The sequence below is a fragment of the Amblyomma mixtum genome, chromosome 2 (assembly GCF_055824585.1).
Source record: "Amblyomma mixtum isolate Tamu chromosome 2, ASM5582458v1, whole genome shotgun sequence".
Classification (NCBI taxonomy): Eukaryota; Metazoa; Arthropoda; class Arachnida; order Ixodida; family Ixodidae; genus Amblyomma; species Amblyomma mixtum.
This window is the reverse complement of record NC_143013.1, coordinates 112,960,760-112,977,183: the sequence shown is the minus strand read 5'-3', so window position 1 is coordinate 112,977,183 and position 16,424 is coordinate 112,960,760. Positions and strand designations below refer to the sequence as shown.

The window sequence follows — 16,424 nt, the reverse complement described above, 5'->3', positions numbered from 1 at the left end:
TCAGAAATGAAGTACAAGCCGACAACGCGAGGAAATGGGCAAAGACAGTTAATACCCAAGTGCATGCGCAGGAGCGAGAGGCGTGGTGGGCTGCCATGGAGGGGAGGTCGACACTGGAAGTGTACCGGGCAGCCAAGCAGGACATCAGCGTTGAGAGCTTCTACGACAACAGTGTAGGCAGCCGCCTGTTGTTTGAGGCACGCGCGGGTGCCATGCACGCTTGTGTACCGCAAGCGCTTCGACACACAGTCGAATGCACCCAGTGCAGAGCCTGCGGAGAGCACGACGAAACAACGGAGCACATCGTCCTACCACGGCCGCTAAATACAAAGCGCAAAACCTCGCCTTGCGTTTTGCATCAAGCGGCCGTGGTCCTACTCTGCGAGAAGCTGCCAACGCCACCGCACGAGGGCGCTACGTTTCCGCAGGCGCTGGGTTTCCGTTCTTCGAACGAGGGCTGCACAGCGGATGCGGCAAACCATGCGGCAGTTGCAGCGACGAAGCGCCGATTGACAGAGTGGTGGACGCTGGTGCGACATTAGACCAGTACTGTTTCGTCGGTATTCGCGTGTGTGTTTGCCGCTTCGCGTTTGATAGTGGTGTTTTTATGTGTGTATCTATCCAGCCAGGGCACCTTTGGTAGGCGCCCGCCCGTTACAAAGGGAAGGCTACATCATCATCATCAGTATTGGACAACTGTGTGTTGCGGCATAAAATATGCTCAAGCCTGCGTAGCGGCAGAGTATTTGATGTCAAATATATTGGACAAATGCCCCATGGCTGGAACTCAAGAGGTTACATGTCTCAGCATGAAAAGTTTCCGTACAACGATGCGTGACACGTTCCCCTCGAAAATAGGCTGCACATCCTGCCTTACCGCTCATATTCTCCTCTAGATTCAGTAATGCCCGTTTTAATTGTACTTAATTACTCTCTAATTGTACTTAATTAAAACGCATGAGCCTGAAATGTTTCTTTCTTTTTTTTTCTTGCAAGATGCCGTTGTTTGGGCTACTTATGAATGTTGCGCACTGGTGCGTGTAGTAAGTCAAGCCAATCCGAAACGCACCGCGCCATGTTGTGTTTGGAGGTTGAGTTGGCTGAGTACACACCACATTTTATTGGCAAATTCTGAGCGCAACTGAGAACAGCGGGCGGTCTTGTCTCTCTCCGCGTCTGCACGGAGCCACCAGCTCCGCTTATCTACGCGCATATCATCGGTAAGGACGCTAAGGGTCTGCAGGCAGAGAAGCCACGCGTCTCCGAAGCGGAGAAGCAGCATGCCTCCGCGCAGAAATACGGCGCGGCGGGGCCGTAAAACAGGGCCCGAGGCCAGATGCGCTGCATCGTCGGCAGGCGCGTACGCCGCGTCGGAACAGTTGGGGAGCAGTTTACCAGCTGCGATAGTGGTGGTGGAAAAGCTTTCCGAGCCCCTGAGCGTCGTCAGAAAGCCGGCGTCGAACGCTCGCGCCGCCATTGAACCGAGCGCTAAGAAGAGCAAGGTAGACACCGGGGCTGAGGTCGTTGCGGAGCCTGAACCAGTGGAACTGGAGGAAGCACCGGAGAGGGCCGGCGGCGACGTCACCGACGAAGAAGCAGAGGAGGATTGCGCGTTCGAAGCGCTGGTTCTCGACGCCGACGACGACGAAGACCAGAAGGCGGACGAGAACCAGAAGGAGAGTGGCGGCGAAGAGGAAGACTCCACGCACGCCGAAGCTGAGACAGTTGACCCAGAGGGTGACGAGAACGCTGCCGACGCAGAGACTGCAGGCGAGGCGGAAGGGTGCGACATGGACGCGGAGGATGCCGAGCAAGAAGGGCAGGCGCACGACGAAGGTGCGGAGAATGTGAACGGTGAGGAGTACGCCGAGGTCGACGAAGAGGGCGCCGAGGAGGCCGGGGAAGAGTCGCAGGACGGCGAAGAGGTGGCCGCTGAGGAAGAGGAGGAGGCTGAGGGCGAAGGGGTCGAAGAGTGGGACGGCGAGGCCGACGTCGCCGACGAGGTTGAGGAGGGCGCTGAGGAGGGGGTTGAGTACGAGGACGGCGAAGGCGCAGAGTACGAAGAGTGGGATGAAGACGGGGACGACGCTCAGGTCGTCGATGACGCGGACGACGCGGAGTGTCCCGAGGGCGGCGAAAACGAAGATGGGGAAGCCGCCGAGGTGGAGCATGCGGACGGACAAGAAGACGAGGCTGATGCGGAGTACGTCGAAGAACAAGAGGGCAAAGATGAAGCCTTCGCTGAGCACGATGAGCAAGAGAGCAAGGATGGCGCAGTTGCGTCCTCTGCGGAAGATGATGCTGCCGGTGGGGACACCGTTGAACAAGCTGCAGCCGGGGATTCTCAGAACGCAGATGCTGATGATGACAATGCAGCAGAAAATTCAGAACTTTGTGTCTGTGAGGGGGAAGAGGGGCAGGAAGGTGAGACGACAATGGAAAGCACTGCAAATGGTGAGGTGCAGGGCGACACTGCAATCCTCGGAGGTGCTGGCGACGGAGCTGCAGGTGACTTAACGGCTTCTGAGCACGCTTTCGTCATGACAGAGGAATGTGCAGAAGAGCCCTTGGTGGAGGTGACCCAGCTGACTGACCTGTGTCCCGTCGTTGAGCTTCAGCAACCTGGGAGCATCCCGGTTTCGGCCCGGGACAGCATTCAGCGCTCGGTGCATCGCTTCATCGAGCGACTCCTCCGGGACACACGAGAAGTCGGTGCACCACCAGACAACGCGAGCATGGTTGGTCAGGTGAGCTGAAGCAATGCTGGTATTGCATTTCGGGGAGGTGAAATACAAAGGCACCTTCTCACTGGAATTAGAGAGCGAAAATAAGCAACCGAAAGGGGCAGGAATTAATCCCAAACCCTGCACTGTAGGCTGTTCTCATATCCTATTTGATGTTTACTGTAGTGCATAAAAATGTGCTTTTAATGAACTGGTCAACAGAATGGGAAGTTGCGCTAGTTGGTGTAATTGGAGTGATGTTACAGCGATTTGAGATTGGTTACCAGGACGGAAGCGTGCATGTTTTTCTAATCCACTTATCACCATGTGCTTTGACTCTCATAGTGAAAGCTATGCCCAGTGTTCACGGTTCACTATAAGAGGGCAGACTGAGTCAAGGAACAAACGTGGTTTTAACGACATCCTAGTTGAAATGTAGAAAAAACAGCGGTCATGGGCAGGGCATGTAATGAGAAAGGAAGGTAAACGGTGGTCCCTTAGGGTAACAGAGTGGATTTCAAGAGAAGGCAAGCGTAGCAGGGGGGCGGCAGAGAGTAGAGTCTGGTATGGAGCTGAGATTAGGAAGTTTGCCGCAGTTGGCACAGGACAGAGGTAATTGCAGAGATAAGGGAGATAATGATGGCCATTAATGAAACACTTATAATGAAATTGTGCTGGGAGTCACTGCAGTCTGGAGATTGAAAATCCAAGAGCCATGTGGCAAATATACAGAACTAGGCAACATTCATTGAAACGAGGGAAAAGATTTTGGGGATGTTAATTTTTTTCTTTCGCGGGGGTGCCGTCAGAGAGGTTAGTGAATTGCGTAATAGTTTAGAAAAGAGTGTTTTATGGAGAGTGAAAGAAAAGTCAACTTAGACACCAGTGGTGTGCAAATTGCAGGTTATTTCTCGCTTTTAACCTCAGAAAAGGGTTCACCCAACTTATGACACCAGTGGTGTGCAAATTGCGGGTTGTTTCACAGAGACATTGCTTTTAACCTCAGAAAAGGGTCCACTACCACGTTGAATCTGTTGATGGTTTCTGCAAAACATTTAGGCTTGTTGATGATTGAAGCTTTGATTGGCATTTGCCCACCGGATTGTGAGCAAACTGCTCAACGTGGCTGGTGGCAGTTAAATTAATTATTGGTTGTGAGAAGAGCAACCTAGGTCGCAGTAGTCCCACCAGTGACATTAACTGCTGCCGAGGAGTGGTATGGGGACTCCCAGGGATCTGTCAGTGCAGAAAATGGCAGTTCCGCTTAAATGGGCATTAACCCATTGTCGTAATCACGTTATACCCTTGAGGGGCTCCACTGATCTTTAAAGGTGCAGTGAAGAGGAATATGAACTCGTCTTTTTGCCACGGGAACTCAGTCTGCACGTTCCCAGCATTCTTAGAAACTTCGACTTATTGCACTGTGTGGCCGATTTCCCTAATTAAATCGGATTAACGTCCGGCTCCCGCCTTTTTTTTTTTTAATTCTCCGCGTACGGTGGGCGGAGTCGACCAACGCATGGAGTGCCTTTCAGCCAGCTCCGTGGAGGCTTGTCGCTCTGCCATCAGCGGAGTAATACGTAGTAATCCGTAGTAGCAAATAGTCCGTGCGTATTTTATTTCTGCGGGCTTATTTTGCGGCTATATTATCTGAGAATGAAACTATTTATTCGCAGAAACCTAAAAAACAAAATAAAGCGAAAACAAAGCCTCCACGGAGCTGGCTGAAAGGCACTCCACACGTTGGTCGACTCTGCCCACCGTACGGGGAGAATTCAAAAAATAAAGGCGGGAGTCGAACGTTACCCCGATTTAAAGTAGGGAAATCGGCCACACAGGGCAATAAGTCGAAGTTTCTAAGAATGCTCGGAACGTGTATATTGAGTTCCCGCGGCAAAAAGACGAATTCAGATTCCTCTTCACTGCACCTTTAAGCCAATCGTGTGGGAACCTTTAGTGCTGCATGACAATGAAGTGCGGAGGTACAAGAGCCAGGGATAACGGCTTTTTGTTCAGCCACCTCATGAGGCTTGTGAACGTTGTACTGGTTTGGTGGGTATTTTCGTCGACTTTGAATTTGGCCCTTCGGGATGTGGGATATGTACATAGTTTGTTTTACAGTGGCGCTTTTGTGTGTCAAGTTGTGGTAAAGTCTTTAATATACCCTTACTAAATTTCAAAAATATTTCGAGTGTACGTAGAAAAATCGAGAGCTTTGCTGCACTCGTAAGCATCTCAGAATGCTCGTGCAAAAAACAGAACCACTCTGCTTCTATTTGTTGCAAAATGCCGAAGGGATGAGTGTTGGCAATTGCTGAGAAAGTGAAAGCTGAGAAAATCAACCTTTTTTTTTCATCATCATCATCATTTTATTTCGTGAAACCAATACATCAGAACTTGGTTGGACCCATAGCCAGCTCGGCTGGTGAAAGGTCCAAATACAAAATATTCACAAAAGAAATGGCGGACATTCAAACTACATGTACAAAAGGACGTGAGATACTACAGTCGCGGCATTGCAAATATGTAAAGCGCATACATATTCTGAAAAACAAACATATTCCGAAATTTGCAAAACCAAACACAAACACTTTTCTTCCTGACAATATCGCATTCATCGTCAATCATCAACCATTCCAGGATCAGCTACATAGATATCTCACATGACATCGCTTTTTCTCCTATCTGATTTTTTTTTTTGTTGTTGTCGCAGTGTACTTTCGTTCCTTCGTTGCCATTACGTTTTGTTTTGGCCGTATGTCCGGCATTCATGCTACTAATAAGTACCTTGTATCCTATGTATAATTTCGCCTTTAAGTACATTAGTTTCTTTTTACTTAATCTCTTGTATCTCATGTTGTATTAATTAGTTTCTTTTGTACATTTGTCATTCTTTGCCCCCCTTACTCAATGCCTTTCTGGGCCCTGTAAGGTATTGTGAATAAATAAATAAATAGTCCCACAGCTCTGGACAGACAAGAAAAATGTTTTTTCAATAAGGCCGAATATTTATGTTTGAGTTTGATGTCATCGGGAATCTCATTCCATATCTGAGCACCATTGTACTCTAATAGCCTGTGACTCTAAGTGTTGTGACAAGGCGGCAGGTTAAATCTGTCTTTAGTGGCGGCGATTGTCTCAGCGGCGATCTATTTATTCTCGCCTTTTCCTCATTCATAGCCTCATATGCGTTTCCGTCATAGTCAGAGAAATGAGGCGTTGCAATCAGCGGAGGATACTCGGGTCCTCTGGTCTGCCTGCGGAATGCGCGATGCACCAGGACCGTCAGCAGCGTGATTTGTTCACACATTTCGACGACCGCACATGAAAAAAAAAAGCCTTATTTTCTGAATTCGCGCTGCACATTTCGCCGCAGTCTTTTTGTCACGAGACAGGTGACGACCTGAGGGGTTACGGAAAAAAAAATTTGAAATAGGAAATTTTGCCCAAGTTGGGCAATTTAACATTAAAAATTCTTAAATAACGTTTAAAATTTAACATTTAAAATAACCATTTAAAAATAACAAGTTATCAGTGAGCCCGGACCCTTACATAAAACCTCTAGTGATGCGATTAATGAGACGTCGTCACACCCAGTCCTTAACACCTTATCGTGCCAGAACCAACTTGTATAAATATTCCTATTCTCCCTGAACAACAGCTGAGTGGAACCAGCTTTCTTTTACTGCACTTTTAAGCACTGAGAGCACTGCCAGTTTTTTATAACGACTTGTGTATGCTGCACTTCCAGTTCTGCCCCAGACATTGTGTTCAGTTTGCCTATTTTTTTTTTTTCGAATCATGCGTGGGTTGTCTTTGTTTTGTTCATTTATTGATTTATTTATTTGGAATACTGCCAGTCTCTAGTTGAGACCATTGCAGGTGGGCATTACATGTATCAGATTTAACAAAGTGAATCTGATTACTCAAAGCAGGTTTATGAACTTCAAAACAACAAGAAACAAGGAGCAAGTCATGCAGTGCAGAAAACAAAAAAAGAAGTTACCAAATTTATACAAGCACTTTCACGAAAGGCAAGTTCAAAAGAAAACATTACCGCGTACTGCAAGATGTCGACAAAACTAATCCAAATCGTCAGTGTTTTTAGAACACACTGTCTAGTTCAGAGCAAGAAACTGAAAGTGAATCCGCGTTAGTAATGGGTGCATCTAGGCTATTCCATTCTCTCGTCACTAGCGGGAAGAAAGAGTTTTTAAAGGTATCACTGTGATGTACATATTCGGTTAGTGTATTCGCGTGCTGGTTTCTTAATGCTCGTTTCTGTGGCAGTGAAACATACTTTGATGGATCAACCTTGAACATGTTATGAAGAAGCTGATAGAGGAATTTTAGACGCGCACGCTTTGCCCTTGTCGATAGTGTTTCGAGCCCGGAGATTGCAGCTAGTTCAGTTGTTTATCTTGCGTGCTAAATGCTGCTCTGCCTTGTATCTCATTGTATTGCCGCTCCTGCCTGGGCCTACTAAGGCTGGCAAAAAAATAAAAATTTATTTGATGCATTGTTCCTAAGCTTGCCCTTTTGTATGCTGCTTGTTGTCTCAGTCTTAGTGCCCCCCCCCCCCTCGCTATGCAGGATGGGAAGCGGGCGGTGTTTGGCTGCACCCTGTGCAACCTGGAGATGGAGCAGCCGGAGCAGTTTGACTACCACGTGGAGAGTGCGCAGCACGTCAAGCGCCTCCGCTGGATGTACTTCATGGGCCTCAACAGTGAGTCCCCCCCCCGTTCACCCGCTTGCTTTCGTGCACCTTCTAGGGGGCCTGTATCGATAGGCTGCAGCATTCCGACGACAAACAGTCCCCTTCCACCCCTTCCATAGAAAAACGAGCTTTTGCGGCTAGAAAAGGCCAAAAAATGAAATACGGCCTTCGCTGTCTCTGGCAGATTTGGTGAATAGCTTGATTTGGCGGTGAATTTTTTGGCATTGATCTCTGATGCTTATTAAGGGAGTAATTACTCATTGGCGTCCACCCAAGTGCAGCCATATGCCTACAAAGGAAAGCTATACAGCTTTCTCAGAGACTTCACAGTTAAAGAAGAGTTCGTCCTGGTCTGGGGTTTGAACTTGGAACCACCTCATCACCAGGGCAGTTGCTCTACCAACTGAGCTAACCGGTTTGGCTAGCATATTGTCACGTTGTAGTGACGGCAGACCAGCGGTCAGGAAGACACCAGAAATACTTTCAAACGAAGCTCTTTATTTGGGCTGACTTGCGCCCTCAAAAGAACTGAATCACTCAGTGGCGGCGTAAGCAACAAGCGTGCTCGTCAATCGTCGAACTACGAATGCCCGCTGCTCGCGGCATCGTTCAATTTAAAGCCGGCAAGGAAACTTCGAGATAACAGGTCGAGATCATCTAAGCTAGAAACACGTAGATGCAGCTGTTCATGGCTGTGAACAATCGAGATAAGTCCGGTCGCGTCTTGCGTCACGAACAAAAATGATAACAGCCCTTTCCTGCAGCCTTGAGCGTGAACGAACAAACACTACAATGATACGTGGCATTACCCCCCTTCCAAAGAAGCATCGTCTCGATGCTTTAAAATGAAAATAAACACGGAAAATGAAACTTCGAGTGCTTTAGCGTTCATAATATGGCTTCAGGCGTACGACATGTACGACTTCCGGGCGTGGGCGGCGTCGCTGAGATGCTGTCGTGGCATCGGGGATGACTTCATAGTCGAGGTCACCGATCCGACGGAGAACCCTGTACGGGCCAAAGTAGCGTCGCAGCAACTTTTCGCTCAATCCACGGCGGCGAACTGGCGTCCATATCCAAACCCGATCACCTGGCTTGTAATGCGTGTCTCGTCGGCGCAGATTGTAGCGTCGGGCGTCGGTGTGCTGCTGGTCTTGAATGCGAAGCCGCGCAAGTCTTCGGGCTTCCTCGGCGCGATGAAGGTAGGCGGCGACGTCGAGATTGTCTTCGTCGGAAACGTGCGGGAGCATTGCGTCGAGTGTTGTCGTGGGCTTCCTGCCGTATACCAGCTGGAATGGGGTAAACCTGGTTGTCTCCTGGACGGCAGTATTATAAGCGAAGATCACGTAGGGCAGAATGGAGTCCCACGTCTTGTGTTCGGCGTCAATGTACATGGAGAGCATGTCTGCGATGGTCTTGTTCAGACGCTCTTTGAGTCCGTTGGTTTGTGGATGATAGGCAGTGGTCCTCCGATGGCTTGTCTGGCTGTAGTTTAAAATGGCTTGCGTGAGCTCCGCTGTAAACGCCGTTCCTCTGTCTGTGATGAGCACTTCCGGGGCGCCGTGTCGCAGGAGAATTTGTTCGACAAAAAATTTTGCGACTTCTGTTGCGGTACCACTAGGCAACGCTTTTGCTTCGGCGTAGCGGGTCATGTAGTCGGTGGCCACGATGATCCACTTGTTTCCTGATGAAGAGGTCGGAAAGGGGCCGAGGAGGTCCATCCCTATTTGCTGAAAGGGCTTAGTTGGCGGTGGTATGGGGTTCAGGAGTCCGGCTGGTCTAGTCGGAGGAGTTTTCCGTCGCTGACACTCACGGCACGTTTTCACGTAATGGGAAACGTCGGTAGCTAGCCGTGGCCAATAGTACTTCTCCTGGATGCGGTGCAACGTGCGAGCAATCCCGAGATGTCCTGCAGTCGGCTCATCATGACATGCCTGCATAATTTCTTGCCTGAGATTTTTGGGCACGACAAGAAGATGCACTGTCCTGTTCGGCGCGAAGTTCTTCTTCAGGAGAACATTATTGTGAAGGACGAAGGACGACAGTTGCCGCTTGAACCCTCGGGGAGGCGATGCGGTCTTGCCTTTCAGATAATCAACTAGGCTTTGCAAATCAGGATCCGAGTGCTGCTGCTGCGCGAAACTGCTGGCGCTTACCGGTCCTAAGAAAGCGTCGTCATCTTCCTCTTCGGGTGCTGCGTCGACAGGAGCTCGTGACAAGCAGTCTGCATCGGAATGCTCGCGGCCAGATTTGTAGACTACAGTTATGTCGAATTCTTGAAGACGCAGGCTCCAACGAGCAAGGCGGCCGGAGGGATCTTTCAAATTGGCCAGCCAGCACAGAGCATGGTGATCACTCACAACCTTGAATGGTCGTCCGTATAGGTAGGGGCGAAATTTGGACGTGGCCCAAATAATGGCGAGGCATTCTTTCTCTGTCGTCGAATAGTTGGCTTCGGCTCTCGACAGTGAACGGCTAGCGTACGCGATAACTTTCTCCTGTCTGCCATTTTTCTGAACGAGGACCGCTCCTAAGCCCACGCTGCTTGCATCGGTATGAACTTCGGTTTCGGCGTTTTCATCAAAGTGCCCGAGCACAGGAGGGGACTGTAAGAGGCGCTTCAGCTCGTTGAAAGCTTCCTCTTGTGGCCTTTCCCATTTAAAAGGCACGTCAGCCTTGGTAAGTTGAGTCAAAGGTTCAGCGATGCGCGAAAAGTTCTTGACAAATCGTCGGTAATAAGCGCACAATCCAAGGAATCTGCGTATAGCCTTCTTGTCATTAGGCTGTGGAAACTCTGCGATCGCAGCCGTCTTCTGGGGGTCTGGGCGAACTCCATCCTTGCTTACGACGTGACCAAGGAACAGCAGCTCCTCGTAGGCGAAGTGGCACTTCTCTGGTTTCAGTGTCAGGCCTGAAGACTTGATCGTTTCCAGCACTATCCGAAGCCTTCTGAGGTGGTCTTCAAAGCTTGAGGAGAAGACAACAACGTCATCTAAGTAGACTAGGCAAATCTGCCACTTCAAGCCTGCGAGCACCGTATCCATTACTCGCTGGAACGTCGCTGGGGCAGAGCAGAGGCCGAATGGCATCACCTTGAACTCGAAGAGTCCGTCTGGCGTGATGAACGCAGTCTTCTCGCGATCTCTTTCGTCGACTTCAATTTGCCAGTAGCCGCTCTTCAGGTCCATCGATGAGAAGTACTTAGCGTTGCACAGCCGGTCCAGTGTATCGTCGATGCGGGGGAGGGGGTAGACATCCTTCTTGGTAATGTTGTTCAGGCGGCGGTAATCGACGCAAAAACGAAGGGTGCCGTCTTTCTTTTTCACTAGGACGACCGGTGCTGCCCAGGGGCTCCTCGATGGCTGTATGACGTCGTCACGAAGCATTTCCTCAACTTGCTTGCGGATAGCTTGGCGTTCTAGCGGCGATACGCGGTAGGGGCTCTGTCGCAGTGGTCGCGCGTGTTCGTCTGTGACAATGCGGTGCTTGGCAAGCCGGGTTCGTCGCACATTCGATGCTGATGAGAAGCAATCGGTGTACCTTTGAAGAAGACTACGTATTTGGTCTTGTCTGCTCCGGGGTAATGCCGGGTTGATGTCGAACGTGGGTTGATGGCCTTGGTCAGATAGTTCTGCGGGTTGGTCGGGTAGGGCAAATACGTCTCTGATGTCTGCCAGCTCGTCGAGGAAAGCGATCGTCGTACCTTTGTTTAGATGCCGGTATTCTTCGGTGAAGTTGGTTAGTAACACCTGGGCTTGGCCATTTCGGATTTCGGCGCCTCCCCTCGCGACGCCCAATCCTCGATCCAGGAGTAACCGGGTGTTCCCCTCGATAACGCCTTCGGCATTTTCGATGTCTCCAGTACCTATGCCGACGAGAACACTTGATCGGGGTGGCACGCTCAATGCTTCATCGAGGACGTTTAAGGCAACGTGATGAGTCGCGCTCGTCGCAACAGGTATGGCTTTTTCCGTGGAAAGCTTGATCGACTTAGATCGAAGGTCGATGATCGCCCGATGTTCGTTCAGGAAGTCCATTCCCAAAATCACGTCTCTCGAGCATTGCTGTAGGATCAGGAAGGTTGTCGCATAGGTTCTCCCATTTACAGTAACTCTCGCGGTGCAGCGTCCTGACGGCGTAATCAGGTTGCCACCTGCGGTGCGGATCAGCGGGCCATCCCAGGTTGTTGTTACCTTCCTGAGTCGGACAGCGAGTGGGCCACTCATGACAGAGTAGTCAGCTCCCGTGTCCACCAAGGCAGTAACCGCGTGACCGTCGACCGTAACTTCAAGGTCACTTGTACGCGTTCTCGTATTGTACGTTGTCTTCGGTGTCCGATCACGGCTTCGTCGAGTAGTGAGGCTGCAGTGGGCGTACTGCGACGTTACTTCACTGGGCAGCGGTAAAAGCTTCAATTCTGGCCGCGTCGTCGTCGTCGTCGTCGGTGTCGTCGTCGTGGCATGGTCTTGAGTACTCGTCGATGGAGGATCTTTGTCATTGCGCTTAGAAGCAACCTCACCTCCAGAGGCTGCTTTATTTAGTTTAACCTTCGGGGGCTGGGGGAGCGTCCACGCACGGCGTAACCTCGGCTAGGAGATACAAAGCGCTGGGACGATGGCGACGGGGAACGTGATAGGCGGCTCGGCGATGAGTATTCTTCCCGACGTAAAAACTCCTCGATTTCGGCTGGTCGCTGGCCGGGTCGGGGTCGTGGAGCGTCGTAAGAGAACCCTCGGATGCCCAGTCTTCTGTATGGGCAGTGCCGGAGGACGTGACCGGCTTCGCCACAGTGGAAGCATAGTGGGCGGCGCTGGTCGGGAGTTCTCCACTTGTCGCATTTCCTCGGCTGCGCGCGTCGCTCGTAGGACGGGCGGGTTGGGGCGAGTGGGCGGCGGTCCAACGCAGCTGGCTGAGGGCGATAGGGGCTTGGGTCCCGTCGTCGAGGTGCAGGACGGCGCACAGCTGCGGCGTAAGTCATGGCTGAGGGCTGCAGAGGCTGCGTGGATGTCGGCGTCACACCCAAGGCCTGTTGAACCTCGTCCCGGATGACGTCAGTGAGCGATGAAACCTGCGGCTGCGTTCCATTTGGCAGCAATCGTCGGAGCTCTTCTCGTACTACTTGGCGTATAACCTCCCGCAGGTTATCGTTGTTAGCGGTGTCCAGGCAGTTTGCTGAAAAAACGCGCTGCTGGCGCTCATATTGGCGGGCTCGGGCGTCAAGTGTTTTTTCCATCGTGGAGGCCTCTTCTATGAATTCCGCCACGGTTTTCGGTGGGTTCCGTACGAGGCCGGCAAAGAGTTGTTCTTTAACTCCTCGCATAAGCAGCTTGACCTTTTCTTCTTCCTTCATGTTCGAGTCGGCACGCCGGAAGAGACGCTTCATCTCCTCAGTGTACACTGCAACGGTCTCGTTTGGGTGTTGTATGCGAGACTGTAGCAGCTGCTGGGCTCTCTCCTTTCTCACGACGTTTGTGAAAGTCTTGAGAAGCTGCTCTTTGAAGGTTGCCCAATTCGCGAGGCTGGCTTCCTCATTCTCAAACCAGACTCTTGCTGGTCCCTCCAGGGCAAAGAAGACGTACCTAAATTTCATGGCATCGTCCCAGTTGTTAAAGACAGCCACTCGGTCGAACTGCTCCAGCCATTCTTCGGGGTCGGCGCCAGGCGAAGCGTCGAAGGTTGGTGGCACCCGGGGCTGCTGCAGAATGATTGGAGTCGTCGTCTGGGGCAAGCTCATGGTGGACGTTGCTGCTGGCTTTCGCTTCCGGGTAGGGTCCGGCAGATTCCCGAACTCTGGTGCGTCCCCTTGCAGGCGTCGGCTAGCGCGGTGGACTGGACTCAGGTCCTGCGGTTGATGACTCAGAGGGCTGGCGTCACGGCTTGTAGGGGGTGTCCGGAACATGAAAGGCTACCCAGCACCTCCACCCGATGTCACGTTGTAGTGACGGCAGTCCAGCGGTCAGGAAGACACCAGAAATACTTTCAAACGAAGCTCTTTATTTGGGCTGACTTGTGCCCTCAAAAGAACTGAATCACTCAGTGGCGGCGTAAGCAACAAGCGTGCTCGTCAATCGTCGAACTACGAATGCCCGCTGCTCGCGGCATCGTTCAATTTAAAGCCGGCAAGGAAACTTCGAGATAACAGGTCGAGATCATCTAGAGTAATCTAGAAACACGTAGATGCAGCTGTTCATGGCTGTGAACAATCGAGATAAGTCCGGTCGCGTCTCGCGTCACGAACAAAAATGATAACAGCCCTTTCCTGCAGCCTTGAGCGTGAACGAACAAACACTACAATGATACGTGGCAATATGTTAGGAGGGAACAACTCGAAGTGCTGGTCGAAGAGGCAATGCCGCTCTGCCCTTCACTGCAAAACGGTAGCAACCCATCCTCTTTTGGTGAGGACGTCATGGGTTTGAATCAACCGGGGACGCTATCTTTCAATTCCATTCCCTCGCTGTTACTAAATGCGGCTTTTGCTGCTGGACAAATGTCAGCGTACCCAGAGGAAGCCAAAGAATCAATTTTTAAGGCGGAAGCCTTTAATGCCTCATTGTTGTAAGCAGGAGCTGTAGACAGAAATGTCACGCTTTTCAGTTGGTCGAAATGGTCGTGATGTCACAGTGCGCAAATTTCAAACGGGGCCAATTGTACTTTGGCTAGTAACCATGCAACCAATTAATGGGATGGTATAGTGATGCTCCAAGTAAGTGGGACTCAGTTTAGTTAATTAGTTAATTAACCTATTAGCCTAATTAACCTTCTAGTCAGACCAATTAAAGGGATGGTATAGTGATGCTCCAAGTAAGTGGGGCTCAGTTTAGTTAATTGCTTAATTAACCAATTAGACTAATTAAACTTTCTAGTCAGACCAGATAAATAAATAACATCAAGTAGGAAATTGGTCGAGTTGGGGAATCGAACCTGCGAAACGAGCATGCTATCCACTCCGCCATGCCAGCTCGATGGTTTGGAATGAACAAAGGCGCGTCTAGTGAATACGGTGTCTTCGTTCACTCCCATCTTCCTCCCTTCCCGTTACGGCGAGGTTGAGGTGTCCACCGTGATATGAAAGACAGATACATTTCATTACCTCAAAAACCAATTTGCCGACGAGCAAGGCGTAGAGCCGAACGGGCGATGGCGTTCTGTGGACTCCCTGGCAGCGTTGCAAGACGCCGTCGCGTTCCACTCCTAGAGGCGAAGCTTAACATCTTAACCACACGTCAGTGACACAAGCAGCAACACTGCGCTTAAGGCTTTCTCCTCACCGCACTTTGAGCCAACAAAGTGCCCCCCTGAATTTTTACCTAGAGCTGTAATTGCATGTACACATCCCCAATGTCCCTTTACAGTGGCGTGGGCGGGTATGATAGGTGCCGATAAAAATGTGGTTTGGTGCAAGCCTTGAAATAAGCAGGCAGTGAATACAGGGCACTGTTAACTGCTGGAGTCCGCGGCTATTGTGACAATGAGCCATTGGTGCTGGTGGTTGGTCAGCTGCGCTTAGCTGCTGGGGTGCTCTTAACCCTTTCAGATGCAATTTTTTGTTTTGACTGAAATCAATTATTTTTTTCACCTAAGTAGCGTATTCAGGCCTCAAGAAAGGGAATTTCTTAGTTTTCGTACGTGAAAGACCAGCGGGTAAGTTTTTACAACGATCTGGAGAATTCCGTACGAAGCGTCAGATTTGTTAGAAATAGTAACATCGAAATGTTCTCGTGTGTCAGGTAAACACCCTAGGGATTGTGGAATCGCTTTGTGCTTCGGAGATTCACATAACGCTCGAGATTGAGCAAAAACAGCCGATGTTTTCACTCGCGGCAAAATCTGTCTGCACAAAAACGGCGAACAAAGTGCTACCTAGCTCACTCTCGTGTGAAACATTATTTACTGCATCCACTACATGGCACAAAAGGCAACTTTGCAACAAGAAGGGTGCTCAATTTGACTGAAATAATGAAAACACTGAAAACACAATTTCTCAGACAAAGCTATAAGTTTGCCGCTTACGCAATTGTGTACAAAGCGCCTGAAAGGGTTAACTTGAGTCAGGTCTACTGCTCCTTATGGTTGCAGCGGTGTTTAGAATGTCACACCTTTTTAAATTTTTGTTTGTTTGTAATAATTTGGCTTTAGGAGGGGCTGCTAGGTGGCACGTTGAAGCAGAATGTCCTCTAGGTACACAGGTCTGCAGGAAGAAAAAAGTGGTAAGGGTTTAACATAGTTTCGTTATGTACACATTCGAAAGCAGGGGACTCCGCCTTGAGGGCCCTAGTGGGTTAATGACCATATGTGCAGAATCGGTAAGTCTCTAACATTTATAGATGGCAGCAAGCCCTCATGCCACTACCAGTGCAATAGAGTAGGTTTTAACTGCTGCCTGCCATGATGGTCAGTTTGCTCACAATCTGGTGGGCAGGTTGTGATGATGCCGCAAGAAGACAAGATTCTTGCTCAGTGTTGGTACAGCACACATGGAATAGTCCTCCTGCACTAAAGATAACGGCAGCACTGTGCACGTGGTCAGTTAAAATACACACACTTGATATACCACGGTAAACTTGGTACGAGCTAACTCGTGTACATTCAGCCAGTGTACGGGCTAACCACCCGATCACACCAGAATAAAAAACCGAAAGATTATTCCCATCATACAAACGCATTCGCAAACTCATTCTTTCCGAAGACGATACGCGAGTGGAATCGGCTGCCAGCCACTACTGTGGAGAGCACAACTACTGAATCAGTCAATGAAAGCCTTCATTCAGTTAATATACTTGTAAGCGCTTTGAACTCGGCCACGTCTAACTACACTACTTTGTTATGCTATTTTGTCAGTCCGTGCGTACATCAGCCAGGTTGTGTCTGTTTGTGGAGGCAGTCTTGTGGTGCCTTGGTTTTGTTTTTCGCGTGTGTTACTTGTGTCTGTACTTCATACCTCCCACTCTTGCTTGCAGCCTCATCTTGAGGCTAGCAGTATT

At 50.1% G+C, this 16,424-nt stretch overlaps 1 protein-coding gene across 3 annotated transcripts in view; it reads left to right on the top strand.

Annotated features, from left to right (window-relative positions):
* Window positions 1-1,039: 1,039 nt before the first annotated feature.
* The window catches only part of LOC149360610 (uncharacterized), a 58,558-nt gene continuing 43,173 nt past the window's right edge, over window positions 1,040-16,424 (top strand). For 2 of the 3 annotated variants that reach the window (XM_089572411.1, XM_089572410.1), the window contains exons 1-2: window positions 1,042-2,747; window positions 7,317-7,449. In XM_089572411.1, coding sequence (XP_089428537.1) covers window positions 1,281-2,747; window positions 7,317-7,449 — 1,600 coding nt within the window. In that variant the 5' untranslated portion in view covers window positions 1,042-1,280. Of the gene's footprint in view, window positions 2,748-7,316; window positions 7,450-16,424 lie in introns of all 3 variants that reach the window. The other variant, XM_089572412.1, reaches the window with a different exon arrangement.